Genomic DNA, 25,847 nt, shown 5'->3' on the forward strand with positions numbered 1-25,847 from the left:
CTTCCTGACTCCACTCATTCCTACTCCTCTTCTCCATGACCCCTTCCTGGATCTTCATCCTCCTGCTCCTCCATAACCCCTTTCCTGAGACCTCCACCCACGGTCCTTCACAGGTCCTTTCCCTTCTACTCTCTCCTGCCTTCCATGACCTCCTTCCCAGATTCTTCTCCCCCACCTTTGGCCCTCTCCTCTTTTGGCTGGTTTGGTGTCCAGTAGCAGCAGAAATAGAAGAGAAAATCAATGTAGGGCCCTTGAGCTGACATGTGCGCAAAGACTGCAGTGGCTCTTCCTCTCACATGAGGGAAGAGCTGATGGAACCACCATCAGCCCTGTAAGCACGAGCCAACTTGTGAAGCTCATATATTGACTTTTCTTCCTATTGCTGTCACAGGTGCAGGCTACCAAGCCCGTTTCTTTCTCGGTACCCTGCTTGGGTGAAATTTATGCCCTGAGAATGATCTAATGAGTATTAAGCAATCTGAATTTCTTTTACTACCTAAGAAATTGCAGTAAAGTTGCTTAAACAAATATTTCAAAATAATAACTTGAAGTCAAAGTTTTAATTGGAACCGTGAAAATTCTATTTCTTATGTGTAGTTTTAAAACTCAGCATAAGGCACAGTTTTCTTTTAATTATGCAATAGACTGGAAACCATAGTGTTTCCTTGTGGGTCCATGAATGCATTCAGTATTATAACTGAAAAGTCAGGTGATATTAATCAATGCCTGTGACATCAATGCTCAATGCACTGCATATAAATACTTCCATTAATCACAAAATGTAATCATTTAGGAAAAATTCTGTTTTAATTAATTAATATTTATATATTTGAAACTTTTGCTACATGCCATATTGCTGAAGGCACACAGGGCATGGTACAATATAGTTCATAACATAACAACAGGAATTCAACATAAATTTTTACCTGTCAACTTCCTCATGCTTCTTTGGATTTCCAGTTTATTAGAATCAGGGTTGGGATTTGGTACCATAAACCTTCATTTGCAATAACCTGGAGTTCTTCCTCCCCCCCTCCCCCAACATGTTTTATCCCCTCCCAACTTACCGAAGGGCCATCATTGCAGTGATGGTACTCAGACAGGGGCCAAACACCATGGCTCTTTCCAGAATCCTGCAATTACGGGCTCTGGAATTTGTTGCCAGAGGATGTGGTTAGTACAGTTAGTGTAGCTGGGTTCAAAAAAGGTTTGGATAAGTTCTTGGAGGAGAAGTCCATTAATGACTATTAATCAAGTTGACTTAGGGAATAGCCACTGCTATTAATTGCATCAGTAGCATGGGATCTTCTTAGTGTTTGGGTAATTGTCAGGTTCTTGTGGCCTGGTTTGGCCTCTGTTGGAAACAGGATGCTGGGCTTGATGGACCCTTGGTCTGACCCAGCACGGCAATTTCCTATGTTCTTATGTTCTTATGCTCTATATCTAGCAACCAGGTGTAGGCATTGCACATTGATTATAACTTTCTCCATCCTCAGGGAGCTGTGAATGTTGCCTCCACAGCATCACCAGCCCCTGCCAATTCAGAGAGCGGAAAACCTGATCTGGAAATTGAAATCCAGGTGCTTGAGAGTCACTGGGACAGTCCCAGAGAGATTCTGTTGTAATACATTGTCACCAACAAAACTTAAATCAGACACAGACAGAGGGATCTGACAGATAAGGTGTAAAGCTGGGAGGAAGAACTCCTGGACTCTAGACTGCTAGAAGGTCTTTCTGTTTTCATATTAGATCTCTACATTCCAATTATAATTTCTCCTTTAGTCTCATCTTCATTATAATTATTATTTGTATCACACTGCCAGATGTACACAGATTTTTACAGAGATAATAGACAGTGCCTGCTCCATGAAGCATATAATCCAGTGGTTATCAACCCAGTCTTCGGACTCACCTAGCCAGGCAGGTTTTTCAGGACATCTACAAAGAATATGCATGAAATAGATTTGCATCAATGGCCTTTGCTGTATGTAAATATGCATATTCATTGTAGATAGCCTGAAAATCTGACCTGGTAGGTGTGTCCTGGGCACTGGTTTGAGAAACCCTAGAATAATCCAGTAAAGGCAAAAAAAGAAACACTGGGGGGTGGAGATTGGTATTTGAGTTAAAAACAGCAGGGCCAGCTGCAGATAAGAACTTGAGGAGAACCAGGGATAACGTATAAGTCTCAGAGAAAGGTTAGGAGGTGGAAGCAGTTATGTAATTGGTCCTCTATTTCTAAAGGTAATTGAATGTTTTTCAAATGCTGTAAGATGAAAGGTACTTAAGATAATAAGTTCTTATTAATTAAAAATGCTAAAAAAATAGTCATCCCAGAACGCTGCCAGGTCTTTTTATTTATAGTATTATTATGCACATACTCTATCAAAATACAGTGCTTTCTCGGTACAGACTCTTTGCTTTGCAAGGGTTCTGCTTGACTTGTTTTGTTACTGTAGATGAAGTCTTGGTTATAATAAGCACCCTAACAAGCACCTCTCTATGGCAGGCTTGATCCGCATTCCCAGACAACAGTGTGATAGGGAGGAAGCAGTGTCCAATTATTGGTCTCAATTTCATCTTTATGCAATTACCTTCAGCTTAGTTTGTGGGTCCATCAGCATTACGCCTTTTATCAATTTAATGTTTGAACAAAGTGTCTCAAGAAATAAAGATTATGCTACACCAGCATAAAAGCGTGGTTAGCAATTTTTATATGTTGATGCTACACTATATGGATCTGTAATGGGTTGAAAGCTTGGAAAAATAAATGAAGCCAAATAGGCTTTTAAAATAACATTATGTACAAATTGGTAATGTTTAGTGTCAGTCTTAAATATGAATATGAAAAATTACATTGCAATTAGAAATAAACTGTAGCTGTACTACTTGCCATCATCAACAATATACCTAGGAGTTTTCCCGTGCCTTCAACTACTAGTTTGATCAGCTAAAGTCACCAGTATTCCCTCTCCTTCAAGCCATATTACTGATAGTGGCTAGTGGGAAATGACATAGGTAGTGAAACACTTATGGTCTCTTTTAAGTCTTACCCCTCTCTTGCTCCATCCCACCACTTCAACTCCTCCCATCCTCCCCTTCACTGCCTCATACGTTATCTTTTCAACCTTCTTCCACCCTCCTCATTTTGTCTTCTCCCCTACTTGTGTCTTGCTTCCACCCCTTCACCTCCGAATCATCCTTTCTTTCCTGCATTCCTACCTCTCATCCTGATTCCCTCCATTATTCCCCTTGATCTGTTTTACCTTTCCTAGATCTCAGTGTCAGCCTTAGTATGCACTTGATATATAGGTTCAATTCTGCTCTGCTTCCTTCTCCATTGCTGGGCCTCAATGGCACCAACATGGACTCAGCTCCATCCAGGGGCGGATTGGCCTATCGGGGGATCGGGTATCCCCCGGTGGGCCGGTCGCTCTAGTCACGTGGTCTGCCGAGCGCGGCTGTGACAGAGCCGCATTCGGCAGACCGCGTGGTATCTCCTGGGCCGGCCTGGGCGGCGAAACCCCGGGCCGGCCGTCATCGGGAATCCGCCCCGGCTCCATCCCCACCTCTTCCGCTACTGGGACAAGGACTGGAGGCAATAGCATGGGCTCAGTTGAACCCTACCTCCTTTTCCATTGATGGGATCAGGAAGAGCAGCAACAGTGTGCAAGCTCAGCTGTCTCCTGCCTCCTCTTCCACTGCTGGCTCAGGACAGGCAGCGAAAGCACTAGCTCAGCTCTGCCATGTCGCCGCCTCTGCTGTGTCTAGAAACTGCAGCAACAAAGGGGTCTTGATTCCCTTCTTGTCAGTAGTAGTTTTCAGTTCCATCATTCTACCTAGCAACATTTCTGCTTTAAACCTGCTGCAGCTGAGCTATAATTGTACCAGAGGGTCACATGACAGCAATAATGCTATAGGTTCCAGAGACCAACATCATCCAACTAATCATCATCTGCACACCCCCTCCCCACCCATTTTACAATGAGCAACTCGGACCTTCTAAACACTACTCTTCTCGAGTGTTTACGTTGAGGGTTTATGTTTGCAAGCACAAACACTATCAGATCGGTTGGCAGTCAGAGGCTATCCTAGACAGGTTATAAATCATGCGTACAAAAGGGCTACCTACTCCGATAGGGAATCCCTCTTGCAATACAAACACAAACCGGATAGTCCACAATTAATTTGTGTGCTTCAACACACACACAGCTGACTACACAGATTAGAAACATCCTTATCAAGTACTGGCATGTCCTGAGTCCATATCCAATATTCACCCAATTGCCCATGTTTGCATACTCAAGAGGACGCAACATAAGACAACATATCATCAGAGCAGCCGTTCCAGAATCAATCAATCCCGTGAGTACAGGGCAAACAATTTGTGGCAAATGCAAATTTTGTGCTCAAGCCCATCAGGGCATCAGCTGGACCCATCCAAGCACAGGGTATGTGGTCAAGCTCAATAGTGACGTCGATTGCAACTCGGACCATGTGATATACACCTTACAATGTCCGTGTCCAAAGATATATATCGGCAGGACAAAGAGGAGAGTACGAATCCGATTAATAGAACACAAATGCAGGATAACCAACAAAGATCTGAAAGCTCCAGTGGTACAACATTGTGTGGACAAAGGGCACACGTTTGGGGAATTACAATGGGCAGTGCTGGAACAAGTTAAAGCATCATGGCGAGGAGGCAACCGTGAAATGATTCTCAACAGAAAAGAAAACCAGTGGATTCATCGATTGAACACATTAGAACCCCACGGATTGAATGATAAAATAGAATGGCTGTCACTGATCTAGCATCTACCCACGTCACAATAATCAGAGTCACGTCAGCAGCACCGCCCCACACGTCACGAGCCTACGTGACAGAACCACTTTAAAAATGGCGATTTCTCCCGCCGATTCCCGCGCTAGCCAGAGGAGCAGGTTCAGGCAGCCGTGGCTTCAGAACAGTAAGTACCGATCACACCATTTGGCAAGCACCGTTCAAACCATTTGGCAAGTAATGCCATTAAAGCCTTTGTTTTAACCGGCTCTAATCCGCACTCAACCTTAAGCAAGCCCGATTAGGAATTTATTCTGTACTCTACAGCGGAGCATGATAACCAGCGTCTCCAGCGCCGCAGTCCACGACCATTTGAACAGCCACAGCAATAAGTACGTATTCGGAACTCCAACCAGAAGTACCTTGCTAAGTGACAGCTAAATGTCAATAGCCTCAGGATGATAGTAATGGTTTATTTTTATGTTGCATAGTTGCCACAGTGTTTTTGCGGTCTCTCTTGTCAAAGCAAAGCCCGTGAAGAAGGAGCACAAGCTCCGAAACGCCTTGGTGTCGGCAGCACAAGATTGACTACACACACGCAAGTATAATACAAGTGGTGGCTTGAATATCTAGAAAACATTTTGCAGAGCACGCAAACCCGTGGACACAACCATAAATTTAAAACCTGTATTGAGGTGCCTAATGATTTAGAAGCCATTTAAGGCTCACATACACGATAGCTAAACTTCACAGGTTGGCATCGTATGAAGGCACGCTCAATCCACATCCTCCATACATAACAAGTTGTATAACTTTTCTTATTTTGTATCTTGTTATTATAGTTTGGGTTTAGTACTTGAGTATCTGTAAATATGCATATCATCTGAGAAAACATTACTTTGATTTTTCCTTGCCCCATGATTGCGGCTGTGGATAAGTATGCAAAACTTCAAAAAATGTTCAACATAAAAATCAACAGATTTCCCCCCCCCCAAAAAAAAAAATTAAAAATCCAAAATTTGTCTTCCAAGGTACAAATGCAAGTGGTACTGATATTCCTACCTCCAAGGAATTCACTGCAGTGCATTCTAAACTGACAAGTATTTTTTAGCAGAAAATTGGGTATCACTTCATTGTTAACAGTTGGTATAATTGCTATTAACAGTTGTTATTAGATCCCCCTGCAATCTTCCCTTAGTAAAGTAAAAAAAAAAAAACAGACTGTGCCCTCATCACACAAGAGCATAAGATCTGCCATGCTAAGCCAAACCAAAGATCCGTGGAGTCCAGCATCCTGTCTCTAACCATGGCCACTAGTTTCAGTCACAAGTATCTGGCAGATTCCAAAGAGTAGATCCATTCCTTGTTGCTCACTCCTAGCTAAGCAGTGTCTTTCCCAAGTGTACGTGGCTCATGATGGTTTATAGACTTATCCTTTAGAAACTTGTCTCAACCCCTTTTAAACCCAGCTGGACCAGATGCCTTGACTACGTCCTCCAATAATAAATTCCACAGCTTGATTGTGCTTTGAGTGGAAAAAAAACAAACAACTTTCTCCAATTTGTTTTAAATCTGCTACTTATTAGTTGCATGCAGTGTCCATCCCTGAGTGTTAAATAACTTGGGGCTTATCCACTTTCTCCTCATTTTTCATTTTTGTTTGTTTGTTTGTTAACAGCCTGGGGTGTAACAGTTTATGCAGTCATTTTTTTCCTGTTGCACTATAACGAGGAGAGGCCTGTGCTGGGATCAATTACAATGTGTTGCACACCAAAAACAAAATGCTATTTAAATATATTTTTTTCTAGAAGAAAACAAGTAAATAACTATTATTTCTTTAAGCATGGAATTATGATTTTAATAACTAGCTGAGAATATTACTGATTTGTAAAAGTGCACATCTGTTTGCTGTAACTCACTGCTTGGGAGGATTATTCATTGCCTCAGCACTCACTGTCATCACCACAATAGCACGATACCTTTTTTTTTTTTTGTCTTGCTACTTGAAATACAAAATTCTGTTTTTTCACAATTCACTGAACAGCCTGACATGGTTATTTGTACCGTTTACACATTCCATTTCTTCACATGTTGTTTGATCAGTTGAAGGCACACTACCACTAGCTCCCCAGCCTATCATCACTACTGCTCAGCTGTTCGTTTGATCTTTCAATACTTATGTTTTGAACTGGTGACAAATAAAATACAGTAACATTAAAGGTTTTATTTTTCTTAGGCAATGGAGAAGCAAGAAAAATCCAAATCCATATTATTTTCTGAATAAGCATTCAACACTGATGTTGCTTATACATGTTTACAAGTTCCATCTTATCTGGATGGGAAATTGGTGGCAAGTAAACACAGTGCTTTTGAAGGCTTTGCCCTTGCTCTGTGGAATTTGTTACCACTGGATGTATGCTTGGAATTAAATTATTTATAATTCCAAAAAACAGCAATGGCCTGGATTTTTCAACATCTGTTTAATTGAATTCTGGTTGAATATTTATAAATTGTAGAATTATATTGTTATTTTTTTATATATTTGAACTGGCTTGTATAATATTGCCATATGCCTTATAACATTTTAATTTGCCTGTAATCTGCCATGGGCCTTGAATTAAGCTAAAGGCAGAAAAAAAAAAAAAAAAAAAAACCATTTCTTGATTTATTTAAAAAATCTAGATTTAAAATGAGTAATTTAGAGATTAAATATATGTAGGAGATATAGACATATATTATTATGTTAGCACTACTATTAGTAAAATACTCTTAGTCAAATATGTCAACTAGAACCCAACTGAACTAGCTGGAAAGTGATAAAAAGTTGTTACTGTTTTACTTTTTATACTTCAGTAATGCATTTATGTATTTATAATTCTTTTCAAAAGTTATTTTTCCTGTGTAAATCAACTGTATGAAAATTTATCTCCCTCTCTATGGGGAAAAGCACATGCCTAACATATTAAAGGTTTGCTCACTATTTGTATCTACAAGTGAAAATGCTTAGAACGTATGGCTCGATTAATGGTATCTGATTGGTCTCCAATATGTGCGTGACCAGCTATGTGGAACAATCATATCTGTGTCAGGTACTTTGTAATTTTGCTCTGGAAAGGGTAGCTCCCAGGGATTCAAGGAATTATAGGGGGGGAGTATATGAAGAATATCAGAAATATCCATGGATATGCATATTTTTAAATTGATATGGGGACAAGCTTTCAAACTGGGCAGGTTTAAAGTCCTGTGGATTGTGCACCAGTACTTTCCTTTTGAAAATATGCCAAAGGAAAGAAAGCACTGGCAGAGATTTGCATCTGCTTTTTTCTGTGGGTATTTATTCCAGTGAAAGCAACTCCTATAATTTTGAAAAATGCAAAACTTATGTATATCATTGACTCTCCTGGCCTAATCCCACCCCAGAAACACCTCGAGGAAAATGTGGGTAAAAGTAGGTACAATTTTCAAATAGGCATTTTACCTAGGAAAACCAGCATTTACCTGAGTAACTGGCTTTTGAAAACTGCCTTCATAAAGGGGTAGATTTTCAAAACCTACGCGTGCACATCCATGTGTGTGCGCTACCCGGCATGCACCCATAGATGCGCAATTTTATAATATGTGTGCACTGGTGAGCGCATATTATAAAATGCCGGGTTGGCGTGCGCAAGGGGGGGTTCAACTTTTGCAATTATGTGCGGTGACGCATTGGGGCCTTCCCCAGTTCCCTCCCAGTCCGCTCCAATTAATGAGCGAACTGGAAGGGAACTTCCCAACCCGCTAGCCTAACCTCCCTTCCCCTTCCCCTTCCCCTATCCTGCCGTCCCCCATCCCTATCCTAACTACCCCAAATTTTGTTATTTTACCTTTTGCTTCTGCCGTCACAGTGGCAAATGACCGTTGTGCTGGGCGCCTCTAGCCCCGCCCCCAACCGCCCTGCCCCCAGACTGCCCCCGTCCCCGGACCGCCCCTTTTTCAAGCCTGGGACTTGCACGCATGGCCGAGCCATTTGAAAATTGGCTCGGTGTGGCATAAGGCCCGGCCACGCGCATAAACCCTGGGATTTATGCGTACCCGGATTTGAAATTCTACCCCAAAGTGCATATGCACTTGTCCTGTACACTTGGGATATTACCCATACCAGTAAATATAAAGGGTCTGATTCATCTAGATCTTTCTCATAGATACACAATGGGAGAAAAGCCCTAGTGAATCTGGCTCTGAGTATAGCTTTCTTTAATCTTTAATTTAACTGGGCAGCAATCTCCATTGAACAGGATAACAGGCAAGTGAGGGTAAAAGGTACTTGAGTTTTTCCAAGGATAGCTAGTGATTTTTGAAGTGTTAGATCTTCCTTCTGATAATTATGAGTATAATGCAGGGAATATGGCTTCAAAACATTATAAGTTAAGGGTTTATTAATTTCTATAACCCCATGCAAACTTGTAGTCATGGAAGAACTTTTGAGTTTTATGACTCATAATGACTTTCCATTATAATAGATGGGGATTTTAATAGTTGTAGTGATTCGTGGGGTAGCGATTTCACTGCCATTCATGGTAAATGCTTTGAGGAGATGATGGATGCACGTGACCTAGTACAGTAAGGATGATGCCCTTACCACATTTTGATTCTTGCAGTGGAAAAAGAGAGCATATTTCTTTAATGCTGATGCTATGTCTTGTTCAGTGGTGTTTTCATTGCAAGCTAATCTGTCCTCATGTATCATTTTCCTTACTTTCTGAAGGCAGACGCCACTGCACTTAGTTGTGACTCCATTGAGGAAGGATCAGTTTGAAAATTGGAAAACACAAAATAGGAGATGTTTGATTTGCATGTGATTATGAGAAATAATGAATGAAGGCATATATACTTTATACTGCTCTTCATGGCATCTCCGAATAAGCTTTCTAGATCCCAATTTCTCCTTCAGTTTGATCATGCAATGGTGAATTCTTAGCATACGCATGATTATAGTACCACAAATTCAACAGTAGGACTTCAATGCAAGATGAAACAAAAAGAATGAAAGAGAAATTCTCTAATTAAATTTAATTTCTTGATGGTAACTGAATGTATCAAAATAGTTATAAAAAAAACTAACCAGGAAAGTGGATTTAAGTGTAAGTAAGAGAGATGGGGAGGGCAGTTTTCAAAGCAATGAATGTATGTGAGTTAAAAAAAAAGTATTTTACCCACTTTAATCGACTCCCTGAAAAATTGCCCTACATCAATGCATTTATAAAAGTACATGAGCTTTTAAGAACATAAGAAATTGCCATGCTGGGTCAGACCAAGGGTCCATCAAGCCCAGCATCCTGTTTCCAACAGAGGCCAAAACCAGGCCATAAGAACCTGGCAATTACCCAAACACTAAGAAGATCCCATGCTATTGATGCAATTAATAGCAGTGGCTATTCCTAAGTAAACTTGATTAATAGCCGTTAATGGACTTTCCTCCAAGAACTTATCCAAACCTTTTTTGAACCCAGCTACACTAACTGCACTAACCACATCCTCTGGCAACAAATTCAGAGCTTTATTGTGTGTTGAGTGAAAAAGAATTTTCTCCGATTAGTCTTAAATGTGCTACTTGCTAACTTCATGGAATGCCCCCCTAGTCCTTCTATTATTCGAAAGTGTAAATAACCGATTCACATCTACTCGTTCAAAACCTCTCATGATCTTAAAGACCTCTATCATATCCCCCCTCAGCCGACTCTTCTCCAAGCTGAACAGCCCTAACCTCTTCAGCCTTCCTCATAGGGGAGCGGTTCCATCCCCTTTATCATTTTTCAGGCCGATACAGTACATTGCACTCGGTGGAGCGCACTGTTAGCCCAGGTTTGGACGCACATTTTCGACACGCTAGGTTTACCCCTTATTCAGTAAGCTCCATTTAACCAGCTATATTCTTTTGAATATAGCCAGTTAGGGCTAAAGTTTTCCGAGAACATGTACTTGGATGAATTTAGATCTGTTCTCAGGCACATTTTGAGTTAGCCAAATAATTAATTCAACTACGTCCAAATATTGGAATTAACCAGATAAGTTATTTGGCTAAACCCAATCCCACTCCATAACTTCCCCAACACACCCTGTTCTTATTTGGCTAAATCTTTAGCCAGATAAGCAAGAGGTATATTCAAAAGTTCTCATCTAGGTGAATAACTTGTGAAATATCTGGCTAAATGGCTCTGAAAATTGATCTCAAGAAGACTAGGAAATGTGCCTTCCTTGGGTTAGATAGAAGCTACACATCCGCTGATTTTCTTTTTTTTTTTAGCATGGTACTTAAAAGTCTTAGAATAAAATTAGCAAGCAGCTTTGATATTCAATTCTGCCCTACCTTAGCACAAGCATCCTTAATACCTAACCTTCTTCTCTGATAATACATTTTGTGTATTCAAAAGCTTATTTTTAGTTTAATAAAAATTAATTTCTGTCATGCTGATATGTTGCCATGTTTTTCAATAAACTTTTTTCACAGTTATTTTTTTTTTAATTCTCTTCACTCTGAAACTGATAATTATATGCCTTCCTCCCACTTTCAAAGCAGCACAGGGTGCTCATTTGTAGAACACCACTGTTCAAATCTTAAACTGAGAAAAGAAATGTCATGACTCAGATAACAATGCTTTATTATTCACATTGATCTTTTTTATGGTGTTCTTTATCTCAAAAACATTGTAAATCAGATATCCGCCTCCTACTCTTTTGTTCATTTGCAAATTTGTGTTATTCAGGTGTACGAATGTCAAGAGTCAGAGTATCTTACTCCTGCTTTTTGCCTTTACATTATATTTAACTATAGAAAGTAAGGATGTAAAGCTCGTTAAATGAACACATTTATGTCTTTTTATAGATTCTTATAAGTTCCTGGTGGAAATAGTCATTTCTTTTGAATAATCAGTTCCCATTTAAGCTAAAATAAATGATGTTCTAAGCATAGCAATTGTCTTTTTTTTTTTTTTGCAATGAGTTCTATTCTTTAAAAATAAAGTTTTATTGAAAGTTTTCAAAATTTTAATTTTTTTTCAATGCATTCTTATTTTAACATGTTGCCATGCTTGGCGTGATCACTACAGTGTATGGTGTTATAGCACAGATATTAGCTATTCTAAATGCATTTTGTCTTCTTTGTCCTAAATAAAGCATTGGTAAATACAAGTCATATCTAAAAGAGTTTAAGATGTAGAACAGAACATACACATCTCTGCAATAAACTGTTCAAGCCTCTTTTGTTTTGGGCCGGCTTGCCTTCCATCACGCCTGCACTGCAAGCCCAGTCGGAGCTGGCGCCCTCTCAGCTCACTTTCCCTTTTGATGGAACATGGAGTCTGAGGTACAGAGAGCAGTCATTTGTGGTCAGAACTTCAGTCCCATTTAGGCCCCAGCGTCCTCCCGCTACAGCCCAGCCATCACTACGACAGTCTGGCAGGGGACCATGGACTGCTGCTTCCCTAGGTACCCAGTACATGTACACCCTGACTCCCACCCGCTGTTGTGTAATAGCAGACATTCCTTTCTCTGGGTGGTGTGAATGCAGCCTCCACACTAAATCACCTCCTCCTGATCTGCTGAGCAGAAGCCATGTTGGAAAGCTGAACCCAGCCTTCCTGCATGGCAGCTCAGAGTGCTAACACTTGGCCATCCCAGCAGTTGAATGTTAGATCTCTTGATTATTTTCTGTTCCCACTGAGTACATTCTAACATATTTTTTCCATTTTGCTAGGTGAATGATGCAAATCATAAATACTTACTTATTATTTTAGCTTCTGTTTTCCTGCAAAACAGATAGGATCATATTTTGAAAGGGAATTGTCCTATTCCATGCTTGTGGCAAAACTCTTTTGCTAATTCTTTTCCTCTCTCCCTCCCCCCCCAAGTAAATGGTTTGCAATAACAAATTATACAGTATGCAATTAGACTTTTCCATCAGGGTCCGTATTGACTGTATATGCTTTCATAACAGGTAACGGGGCCTCTGAGTACACAACATTATGGTGTTATCATGCAATGTATACTATATAAAGTGTTCCAGTCACCATGCCCTCTGTTGATTGAAAGAAGGCCAGGAGAGTAATGTGTGGAGAGAGCTGACGAAAAAAGCAGAAACACTAAATAAATACGTCTTTTTGTTATTTATTGAAGACGACTTTTGGCAAGGACCACTGAATGTTGGCAAGAGTACATATTTATTTATTTATTTATTTATTTATTTAACATTTTTATATACCGACCTTCATGAAAGAATTCATATCAGATTGGTTTACAAATAACATGAGGGGAATAACAAAGTCAACCATATAACAAGAATGAAGTTACATATAACAAGGGGTATTAATCTGGAGGGCTAGGATAGCGGAGCGATAGAAGGCATAACTGAACAAATTAGATAATACAATATATGATGAGAAGAGGCATAAGTGTATAGGCTACACTTGTCAGAGAGTTTAGGTAGGAGTCAGTGTCTGAATTAGTGAGGAATTGCTGGAACTGTAGGTTTAAGTGAAGGCCTGGATGAAGAGCCATGTCTTAAGTTTTTTTGCGGAAGGTAGACGGGCATGGTTCTAATCTGAGTTCTGTGGGCATCTTGTTCCAGATGGCTGGGCCAGCTGTAGAGAAGGTTCGTTCTTTGGTAGATGATAGGCGGGTAGATTTCGTTTGTAGGGGGTTGCAGGGTTGCCTTTATATGCTTCTCGAATCGGTCTGTCTGATGAGTATAATTTGAGGGGAATCTGGAGGTCTAGTTGTTGTTGGTTGTGAATGACTTGTGGGATTATAGTGAGAGCCTTGTGTAATATTCTATATTTGATTGGCAGCCAGTGCAGGTTCTGTAGTATGGGGGTGATGTGTGTTCCTCTGTTGGTATTAGTCAGGATTCTTGCCGCAGCATTTTGGAGCATCTGTAATGGTTTGATAGATGAAGTAGGGAGCCCGAGGAGAAGAGAGTTACAGTAATCTGTTTTGGAAAAGAGTTGTGACTTGGAGCACTGTCCTGAAATCTTGGAAGTGGAGGAGGGGTTTGAGCCTTTTCATGACTTGTAATTTATAAAGCAGTCCTTGGTAGTGTTATTGATGGCTTTCTTAAGATTCAGACGGTTATCAATGATTACTCCAAGGTCCCTTACTTGCGTGATCTGGGTGTTGCCTGCTGGTGGATTGATTAAGGCCGAGTGGTCCGAGGAGATGATTAGGAGTTCAGTCTTATTTGCATTCAGAACTAGATTCAAGTTGGTGAGCAGACTGTTTATAGATTTGAGGCAGATTTCCCAAAAGGCGAGAGATTTAGGGAGAGATTCTGTAATGGGAATCAGAAAAGTCTGGAGTGGGGCAGATACAACATTATTTGCCAAGATGGTGGAACTAGCAGAACTGAAAGTGAACAACGCCATGGAGCCAGATGGGATGCATCCTAGGATGCTGATGGGAGCATAAAAAGCTTTTGGTCGGTCTGCTGAAGGACCTGCTCAATAGATCATTGGAGATGGGATGTGGTTCAATGACACTAAAGAAGAAGCCGATGTAGTGCCCTCTTCATAAAAGTAGTAGTAACAGAAAGGAGGTTGGAAACCATAGACTGGTAATGGGAAAATAAATGCCGACTTTTCTGAAGGTGAGCATAGTTCACTATCTACAGTCCAGTGGACTGCAGGATCCAAGACAGCATGATTTACCAGAAGCAGATCATTTTAAATGTTTGGGTGACTAGATAATTAGACTGGCAGTGGATGTAGTTTACTTGGATTTCAGCAAAGTTTTTAAAATTGTCCCATAAAAGCGGCTCATTAATAAACTCCTGGCAGTGGGTCTCAAGATGGAGTACTGGATTTGAAACTGGCTGATGTAAGACAACAGAGAGTGGTGATAAATGGAATTCGCTCTGAGGAGAGAGTGTTAATTGGCAGAGTGCCTTAGGGAGAGGTCCTGGGCCAGTTCTTTTCAATATTTATGTGAGCAATTTTACAGAGGGATTAGAAGGAAAGGTTTGCCTTTTTGCAAATGACACTAAAATCTGCAACAGGGTGGACATCCCCAAGGGACTAGACTGAATAAGAAGTGATCTAACAAGGTTTGAGGAGATGTTGAATGCTTGGCAAGCAAAATTCAATACTGAAAAGTGCAGAGTCATACATTTGGAATGCATAAATCCAAAGGAGTGTTATATGATGGAGGAGGGGGGAGGAGCTGATGTGGATCTACTAAGAGAGAGATGGTGTTTGATGATCTCAGTGTGACTGAGATGCATAGCTGGAGGCATAATCAGCAGAAAAAAGGAAGTGACCATGCCACCGTACTGGTCATTAGTTAGGCCTCACCTAGAGTTTATATCTCAGAAAGGATAGAAATATGCTTGAGGTGGTCCATAGAAAGACAACCAAAATGGTTGGGGTCTTCATCAGAAGCTATGTGAGATGAGACCTGAGGATCTAAACAAGCATATTCTAGAAGAGAAGAGAGACAGAGAGGTATGTTAAAGACATTTGCATAATGAAAATTATTAAAAATGTGCAAGAAACAAACCTTTTTCAATAGAAATTAAATTCTAGAAATAGGGGGGTCACAATATGAAACTCCAAGGGAGAAGACTCAGGAAAACTGTCAAAATATTTCTTCCCTGAAAGGGTGCCTGGAGTAATGTCTTCCCTCAGAGCTGGTCATAGGGTTACCAGTTCTCCTGATTTTTTGGGGGGCTCTACAGATTTTTGGCATACTCTACGGAAAAAAGAGGGAGGGATAAAATGATTGGAAATGTTCTCATTTTAGCCTTCTAGCTGCAGGTTAGAATCCAAACCTTCCCTGCAAATATTTATTTATTTTAAAAGATTTGTATTCCGCAGACAAGTATACAATACACTGTGGGGTAGATTTTAAAAGGTTGCGCGTGGGCGTGCGCACATGTACACCTGATTTTATAACTTGCATGCGCAAGTTATAAAATCCAGGGTTGGTGCGCGCAAGGGGGTACACAATTGTGCACCTTGAGTGCGCCGAGCCATGCAGCCTTCCCCGTTCCCTCCCCCCAACCCCACCTTCCCTTCCCTTCCCCTACCTCCCTTTCCCCCCTACCTTTTTTTTCTTTTTTTATCTCCAAACTTACTTTAGCCCTGGGGCTGAAGTAAGTTGCGCATGCTGGCCAACCTCCGGCGCGTGATCCCTGGCACAGCAGCAAATATGCCCGCTGTGCCGGGAGCCTGACCCCGCCCTCACCCCACCCCTAGGCCGCCCTCCCCGCCCCCTCCCTGCCCCTTTTTGTAAGCCCCGGGACTTACATGCATCGCTGGGCCCTTTTAAAATAGGCCCGGCGAGTGTAACCTTTTAAAAATCCAGCTCTATGTGTTAGATACATTTATTTTGTGTAACTTACATAGACTTCAGTTCACAATTTAATGAGAGGCCTAAAATATTTTTCAAAATGGTAGTTTGGCCCCTGGGCTGGTACAAGCAAATATTTATCCTTTCTAATGTTGAAGAGTAGCAATAAAAATCACATGTACGTAAACCCCATCAGTGAAGATATTAAATAACATCTGGAAATTTGATGATGGAAAGTTGGCAACCCTAGTTGGTGGTGAAGACAAAATGGTAACAGAATTGAAAATTTCTTTCTAGTGGAAAGAGGATAGAAATGAAGCACTCATGTAATCTGTGTGGAGTAGAAGTTATAGCTCAAAACAGCAGTGATATGACTGCTTTGTGTTTCCAGGAAGCACAAAGCAGTTACTAGGGATGTGTGTTCATTAAAAATGAATATGCAAGGAGATCGGGAAGGAGTGAGTGGAAGGAGGAGACCAGAGGCCTTACCGGGGGCACAGTGCTTGTTTTCTCCGACGGGATGAGCCGAGGACACTCTATAGCATCTGACGTCATCAGCTGGGTGATGTCGGAGGGGACCTTTAAGAGCAGCCCCACAACGCTTTCCCTTGGAGATCGGGAAGGAGTGAGTGGAAGGAGGAGACCGGAGGCCTTACCAGGGGCACAGTGCTTGTTTGCCCCGATGGGGTGAGCCGAGGACACTCTATAGCGTCTGATGTCATCAGCTGGGCGACGCCGGAGGGGGCCTTTAAGAATGGCCCTGCAACGCTTTCCCTTGGAGATTGGGAAGGAGTGAGTGGAAGGAAGAGACCAGAGGCCTTACCAGGGGCACAGTGCTTGTTTGCCCCGATGGGGCGAGCCAAGGACACTCTATAGCGTCTGACGACATCAGCTGGGTGACGCCAGAGGGGGCTTTTAAGAGCAGCCCTGCTGCGGTACACAGCTGCCACTGGTGTGTCACCGAAGCCGCGCGTGCCAAAGGGGCACGGCGGCTTTGTTTCATCTTTTGGATAGAGCATCGATAATTTCTATCAGTTCTCCTGACCCTTCCTATCTCTACCAGGCGAAATCCAGAAACTACACGATCCTACAGAGCTAAGTGCACTTTCATTGTACATTGTTTCTTTTTATTGGGTTTCCTATATAAAATTAATGCCTCACTTGGGGGAGGCCAGTTATGGAAGGCACTATAGCAAGCCCGGTGTTGGGCCAAATGGATGCCCAGATCAGGAGAGGCATTACGAATCCAGTTGAGGTGTTGCTTGAAGGGAATCAGGAAGGCATGTTTTCCATTTGTGACTCTGTGATCTCACTGTCCCCAGATCAAAGAACACCTCCTGAGAATCCTGTGATAGTAAGATCTGTATCAACTTTGGCTACCCTGCTGCTTCTCGATAAGAGTAGCGAAGCAGGAGGAAACCCAGGAATAACTATGATACCAATAGCAGAGGAGGCCAATTCAGTTGGCACCTCAGAAGGAATTGTAACAATTAAGAGAGATCAGGTGATAGAGTCTACTAGACATGTTTGAAAGAAGTTAAGCGAGCAAAATGAAATGATGTTAAAAGAAAATTTGTATTTAACAAGAAAAAAGGGAAATCTTGAAAACCAGATTCGTGGTAAAAATTTAAGACTGGTAAATTTTCCAAAATTGCCAGCACTTTCAGCTAAAGAAATGTGCAGTAAATTTGCATTGGAAGTTTTAAAAATTCCTCAGCAAGCTCTTCCTCCACTAACTCAAATTTACTATCTTCCTTCATGGAAGACTAGACCTGGTAGTGATCAAGATTTCCAAGTTATATCTCCTTTAAATGTGTCAGATATATTAGAATCTTCTAAATCGATAGTGACCCAATCAGCCACCATGATTATATCTTTTATGTTAAATACTGATAAAGAGTGGGTCCTAAGGTTATACTTTAGGAACATTAAATAACAATTCTGTCAATTGAATGTTAGGATGTTTCCCAATGTCACCAAAGAAACACAAAAGAGAAGAAAACAATTTTTGATAATGAGACCAAAGATTTTGCAAATGGGAGCCTTGTATAAATTAAGGTTCCCTTGTAAATGCTGTATAACATATCAGAATGTAAAATATTGCTTTTTTCAGACTTTTTTCACATCTTACTAAATTTATTATGGATAGAAGTATGGACGAATATCATGGTGTAGCGACCCCTTAGAATGTTACGATGTTCTCTAACTTGGAATATGTAACCCTTATCAGTTAGGATCGTGTGAATTTCGATATTACTTAAATGTTAATTTATGCCTTTATGTGTTAAAGGAAGCCCCCTTATTGAGGACTTTGATAAATTATGGCTTTGGTTATTAATTTCCTTAATTATAACTATGTTGTATTCAAATTTCTTTATGCATATAATGTTTTGACATATCAAGATGTGCTTGATTATATAAATGGTAAAATTGATAAAGAAAAATAAAGAAAAAATGAATATGCAAAATGCAACGAATGACTTGATTTTTGATTTGGTTCATTACAACCAAACTGAAAATCGAGTAATTTTGAAATATTCAATTTTTTAACATTTTCATTTGGGAATTAGTGCACGCTATTAACAAATAGCGCGCACTATTTTCCAAAAGATTGTTTTAAAACCACCATCCTTCTCTCACCCATGGCCTTCCGGCTCACCTTGCCCATCCTGTGGGGATCTGCATAGCAAAAAGAAGCAGGAGTCCTACCCAACCCGTCCTGCCCCACAGTGGCTGGTTGAAAAATGGTGCTGGTCAGATCTAAGACTCATGCCATTTTGTTTTAGGCTTTCTGGCCCGTAAAACATATTTGCACCAGAGTCAGCCTGTGCCATTTTCATTCAGAAGCTGCAGGGCAGGAACAACTGGGGATCTCTCCTGCCCCTTTGTTCTATGGAGACCCTGCAGAAGAGGTAAGTGGGGGCAGGGGCTGCAAGGGAGCATTATTTCTTTTGTTTTATGTTCGTGGATTGTTGTTTTTTTTTTAAATGTAATGTGCATTTCAGTTCAGCAAACAAATTAATCCAAAATAAACATTAAACAAGCAGAAAATGAGAATTAAAAAAATCTACCCACTACGAAAGAACGAACTAAAATGAAAATTTGCCCCATGCACATCCCTAGAGGTTGCAATCTTAAAAGTCAGTGGCACAACTTTGAGAGGTTGTGTGAGGGTACGTGGGGGAGATGGGGTGTCAGGTTCCATATGGGAATCTGTGTGTTTATTACCGAAAGTGGACAAATTACTACTGGGCAGACTGAATTGGCCATTATGGTCTTTATCTGCTGTCATGTGCTATGTAATGCTTACCATATACAATACATTTATAGAATGTCTGCATTGCATGTAAAGTATTTGTTACATGAGGTGTTTCAATGAATAAGTAAAAAAAAAAAATTATTGCAGCAAACAGTACTAAAGAATGGTAAGCAATGCAGAACAATGGTAATTGCTCCTTTAAACACTGACAGCCCATACTTGCTTAATCTGTCTGCTCTTCTGTCTCTGCCTCCTCTAGACCCAGAGGATCAGTTAGACAAGCAGCTAGCCACCTCTCTCTGGGATCAACCTGTCAATGAGAACTTGCCTTCCTTCTGGCTTTTTTTTTCCTGAGCTCGGTTATACCCCCTGAGCTCCAGCAGCTTTTGTGAGTGAAAGCTTTAAAAAAAAAAAGAGCTCCATGCCAAATTACTCTATACTAGCAAGTCTATTCAAACTGACAGAACAAAAGAGAACCATTGCTAAAGTATTCTCTCACTGAGTGCCTACCTCCTAAATGGGTTATCAGTAGAGACTGACCTAGTCTTGAACTTGCATAACTAAACCTTGCACGGAGCTTCTCTAATTAATTTCTAATTTAAAAAAAAAAAAAAAGTGGCGTCATCTCAACATTACTTCGAGTAGAGCATTCTGAGCCTTCTTTAGAAAACAGTGGCCGAAAGAGATTGCTAGAAAATCTGGGACAACATTCTTGAAAAGTTGGAATAATTTAGCAAAAATAGCAGAGGCTACATTTCACACTGGAGGAGTGTAAGTAAGCAAAAGGCACAGAAGGGCTTTTGAATGAAAGGATTTCGACACATACTTCATGTGTATTGTGACGAGAAAAACCAAAGGCCAATGTCCTTTAGTACCTAGGCATGAATTTTCAAAGGCATGTATGCACATAAAACACAGTTTTAGAAAGCAAACCGGAAACCGATCCAAGATGGCTGTGTAGCGTACAGAAGAAGCAAGGTCGGTATATGAGAAAAACTTTTATTCTGACAATATTCGAGCCCGACTCTGGCCGAGTATCACTCTTTTTTGGAAGAGCTGCTTCAGGGACTACTAAAATTCAACATTAAAATTAAATACAAATTAAAACACATATATAAGATAAAATACAAATCAAACAACATACATGAGTGTGTGAACATTGTGGACAACTAACAACGTAAAGAATATAAACTAATACATAAATAAACAGTAACTCACATATTATGTGAGTTATTGTTTTAATTTGTATTTAATTTTAATTTTGAAGTTTTGTAGCCCCTGAGGCTGCTCTTTCAAAAAAGAGTGAAACTTGGCCAGAGTCAGGCTCAAATATTGTCAGAAGAAAAGTTTTTCTCATATACCGACCTTGCTTCATACACAGTTTTATGCATGGAAATGGCTGTTATGAAATCTCTTGGGGCTCAAATCATATAAAATTATGTGTAACCTCATTTTACGTGTTACCTTTGTACACACAAGCTTAACTTACAAACCTATTTGTAGTACTGCATTTGTGTGAGTATATGGATATGTGGAGATATATCCTAGTATTTTATAAACTATGCAGTATAATAACCCTGATTTATATGTTGGAGGCAGGTATTTTCTAAAGTATGCCAGGTATATCATTTTGAAAATGCTTGCATGCACGCGTACTTGAAATCACCAGTTCGCCAATACCTCTGCCAGTTCACCCAGTCTGTCTTCAGTTCCCCAAGACCCTCTAACACTTCACCCTAATTCCCCACCTGTTCACCCAGACCTCCCACCCAAAAAGTTGCAGAAAACAGACAAATCCAAATTTCACTCATGCTAGTCAATTAGTAAGTGTGAAACCATATGAATGAGTTCTACAATTTATATGTATATATATATATATCTTAGAAAATAGCGACTACCATGTGAACTTCTTGACCCTGCCCCAAACTGGGCCTGTATTGCCCCTTTTTAGCACTGGTAAAATGTGCATGAAACAAAAAATGTGCACAGACTTTTGATGTTTATAAAATAGCATATATGTAAATGCATGCTAATTATGTATGTACATGCTATTTTTCGACACAGAATGGGTCCCCACCGTTGGAGTTGTGGGCAGAGCTGGGATTTACATGCTTACTTTTTTTTCAAAATTATGCATGTATGTTAACCAGCACAAGTTACGTCCTACTAAAAGCAAGGGTAACTTTATGTAGGTTATTTTTTAAAACTTTATTTCTATTGAAATAAACAAAAATACCTTGCTACAGAAAAAGGATTTCATGATGAAACAAATTAGCGAAAGAAAAAAAAAATCACACAGAAGAAAATCCAAATATGACACGAGTCCTTAAAATCCAGAAATATAAAGGGGAAACCCAAGAGTTCCAAACTTGAACAAAATAAAGTGAAAGGAAATCTAATAAAAGGGAGGAAGCAGCATTACCTTAGACAAACACGGAGAACAGTGTCAGTCAGTTAAGTTCCCTGTGGAGACTTCTTGGAGTCTAAAAAAAAGTGCATTTGAGAAGACTCAAAGAAAATATATTTAACATTGCTCAACTGCAAAATACATTTACAAGGAAATCAAATTATGAAAGAGGCCCCAAGGGCCAAACGGAACACATAGCAAGAAATGTTTTCCCACGGGCCTGAGTAGCCCTGGAAAGGTCAGGAAAAAGCCAAACTTTCTGATCACACTATAAAGCTGCTCTATTCCTGAAGAAAACCTTAATTATAGAGTCTATTCTGGAAGAAGACTAACGTAATAAGAATAGTGTCTGAAGATAACTCTTTTGCATCAGCAGGTCTAGCCAACACATCCATAAGATTCAGGGAAGCTGCTTGACCATCTGCTTCACGCCCTTCTCCCACAGAAGATGATAGAAAAAAAAAGCTTTAGAGATAGGAGGAAGTACTTCTGAGGGTAGTTGCAAAATCTTCAAAAGATATTCCCTAAAACTCTCAATATTCAAGGCCTTTCCTGAATACTTGGGAAAATGTTTCTAAATTATTGATCCTCCTAAGGGCCACAGAAATTGATTACAAAATCTCGGTTTGTACAGTGATAACACGATCCGTGCATTTCTCCAAACTTCCAATTGTGAATTCAAAGAAACTTCATTAGATTTTAATAATGTCATATGTGTTTCAATGGTCAGAATGGCCTATAGCTTTCTCTAAGGATGCCAGCATGCTCCACAGGGCTCCATGGTGATAATGGCAGGCTCTCAAGAAAGCCAGTGAGCACAGATGAAAAATCATCCTCAGACAGGGAGTTCACTCCAACAGTACCATCTGTTGCACGGGAGGTGGACCCTTGGGCCAAGGTGGGGTTGATGCTACCCGTAGGAGGGAACCTACAGGTCCCCATCATTGGCAAGCGGAGTGGGCTGATGGACGGAGGTCAGCTGGAGCTTCGCCAATACCAGTCCACGTTCCCCGCGGGTTGAGCTTTTGGGTACCGGGGCCAGCTGGAGTTAGGTGGGCCTCCATATGCAGTCGTTGAGAAGAAGATGAAGAGGTCATCCCAGAGACTGCAACTGTAGAACTGAGGAGTCTGTGCTGGATGAGGCAGAGTCCTGGAGACCTAGGCGCTAATAGGAACCAAAGTCTGACAGGGGGTGCCCGAGAAGAACAGGCTGAAGCCTGAGAGGCCATGTCCAGGACAAAGACTAGAGAAGCATCATAGAACAAGCTGAAGTCAGGGCAGGTGGCAATCCAGGAGCAGTGGCAAGGCAAGGCAGTGGTTGGGTCAGGGAGAAGATCAATGGCGTGGTCAGGCAAAGCAGAGGCCGGGTCCAGGAGAAGATCAATGGCGTGGTCAGGCAAAGCAGAGGTCGGGGCAGGAGAAGATCAATGGCGTGGTCAAGCAAAGCAGTGGGCAGGTCCAAGAGGTCAGTCTGAAGATAAGCTGGGAATCAGGAACGCAGGAACGAAGAAGGCAATCAGGAACAGGAACTCGCAGGGATCAGGAACCAGGAACACGGAGGAATCACCAGGAGGCAACAAAGTACACGACCAGTGTGGAGACCTGTTGCGAAGGTGACTAACAGCAGCTGAGCCCGGCCTTAAGTACCAGAGCTTCAGCGATGTCATCATCCGGAGTTGCAGCCAAGTTCCCACCCGGGCCCTTTGAAAGACAGAGGTGTGCGCGCGCGCCTAGGGAGAGGTGCAGCATTGGACGGCGGCGTCTCTCCGCGGACCACAGGAGTTAGTCATAGTACCAGGAGTGCCAGGGACAGCCCGAGGATGGAGCTGGCGGCCTACCGCTGCAAGGGAAGAGGAACCAGACGCTGGATTGGGCAGCCAAGGGTAAGAGGGCCGAGCCGCGGGCCTGCCGCGGCGGCACATGCAACACCATCAGCTACACCCAGAGCTGCTGTTCTTCCCTGTGCTTTCAAACCACTCTCCCCGCAGAAGCATTGACACTGTGAGTCCCCGAAAAAAGGCAATCAGTGGTTGCGCCACTTGGCTTGTCTCTGTACGTAACTGCCGGCAACAATGCTTCTCCTCAAAAATCACCAGAAAACAAAGGAGCAGCAGCACCCGGATTCAGTGTTGCTTCATGATCTGACTGGAGGGTACCTTGATCTGCACCAAACAAGGACTCCATTCTGGGCGCATCTATAGCTGCTTGCACCAGGAATCCTTCTATATTAGTCTGCTGAAGAGGGGATTTCCCAGGGAAGGCCGAAAGATTAGCCTGGAGCTTCTCGTGCTTCTTCACCATCTTTCAGCTACAGAGAAGAAAGTACGGCAGAAGGAGGGCTCCTGATGCGTCCTCCCTTTGTTCTCCGTGCAGTTATTTTGTGTGTGATAATGGGCTCTTACTTGGGCATTTTCAAAGCAAACTGATGTGCATAAATTCATTTTGAAAATGCAGAGTAAAGTCTGTGTGTAAAAGTTACACGCAAACTTTACCCCCAACCTACTCAGGTATAAAATGACCCTCCCTGTACACACCCCAGCATGTGATAGCATGGAGCAGATGCAGATATTTTAACATTTTGTTCCAGGGTAAAAATGTGTTCCTAGTTTATCATTGGAAACCTTCTGATATTTTCAACAGGTAAAAACATTAGAGCAAACCCGCGACACATCTGCTCCATCAAATATTTTGGGGGGAAAAAAACCCTCAGATATGAAACATTCTCTTTAATCCTTTTTTAACTGTGTGCTCAGTTGACTTTGAAATTCCAGCGACACTATTATTCTGCTGTCATCTGCTATCACTCTAGCACTGCTTTGCCATTGGTCACTGCATTATAATGTGACGCCTGAATGTATGTAAAATCACATGATGCTGTTTGACAAATCTGAATGCTTGATTTTTCCTAACTAATTTATAGATGTAGTTAATATTATGGGCTCATCCTCATTGCTTCCCTCTGCCTTCATAAGTCTTATAAAAGTAATTTTCACCTTTTTGGTGTTTTGCATGGCCTGGAGAACCATATAGAGTATTTAACAAGTGAAATTGTACAGTATTAAAAGAAATATCATTATGTGTGGCTTTTTCTTTTTGAGGTGGGAATGTGACACTATTTATTTGTATTTAAACTATTTTTTTTTCTCAGTTTTGTCATTTCTTCATGTGAGATACGACTCAAGGACAAAATTTCCAAAGGGAAGTAATTCATGAAATGTTAAATATATCCTTGTGATAGACATACCCTATAATTTGGCATTTTGCTTTGTTGCCTCTTCCAACTTTTTCATAGAACTGAATTTTCAGATTGTGATAGCATAATGTTCTTAGATATAATTATTTGTTACTATTCATAGTCTCAAAATGCGTAAGTTGTGTACACACACACACACATATGTATATATATATATGTGTGTGTGTGTGTGTGTACAATTAATCTATGCAAGAGAGGCACAAGCAAATATAAATTAATTCAGATGCTTACACATAATATTATCTATTCCTTATTACAGGATAATAATTATTTTTGGTATTATGAAGTACACAAAATCCTCAAAGTGTGGTTTAAATTAGGAATTATAAAGCACTATAAGAAAAAATAAATTTTGCAGGAATGGTTCTACAACTTATTTTTAAAAAATAGACATTTGCTACGATCATTTATTTAAACATGCTTCTTTACCACCCGTAGACTGTAGAGAAGTGGGCTGTACTGATTATGTTTAATAGGAATAGAACTTGTCTTGTCTACCAGTGTTTACTGCTAGAATATTAAACAGGTTAAAGATCATAAGGAATAATCTCATTAATAAACTTTTTCTTTAGAATAGGGGTGCTGAAAAAGCACTGTGAGATTTCTGCTTGATCAATATATAGGTTGTTAAAAAATACAAAATTGAGTGATTAATACAGTGAAACTGACACAAATAGCTTGCGGTAAGTTGCAAATCTCTTTAGGGCAAATGCAATTAACTTACAATAATAAGCTCAGATTTGATGGTTAGAAATTCATTTTTATTAACAATCACAGCACCAATCATTCTGCATAGATATAACAAACGTGTGCTGATGTCAGAAACAAG

At 40.8% G+C, this 25,847-nt stretch overlaps 1 protein-coding gene across 1 annotated transcript in view; it reads right to left on the reverse strand.

Annotated features, from left to right (window-relative positions):
• Window positions 1-24,066, reverse strand: part of MDFIC2 (MyoD family inhibitor domain containing 2) — a 45,870-nt gene extending 21,804 nt beyond the window's left edge. The window contains exon 1 of the mRNA XM_029597513.1: window positions 23,922-24,066. Coding sequence (XP_029453373.1) covers window positions 23,922-24,066 — 145 coding nt within the window. The remainder of the gene's footprint in view (window positions 1-23,921) is intronic.
• Window positions 24,067-25,847: the final 1,781 nt, after the last annotated feature.

This window comes from Rhinatrema bivittatum, chromosome 4, assembly GCF_901001135.1.
Source record: "Rhinatrema bivittatum chromosome 4, aRhiBiv1.1, whole genome shotgun sequence".
Taxonomy (NCBI): domain Eukaryota; kingdom Metazoa; phylum Chordata; class Amphibia; order Gymnophiona; family Rhinatrematidae; genus Rhinatrema; species Rhinatrema bivittatum.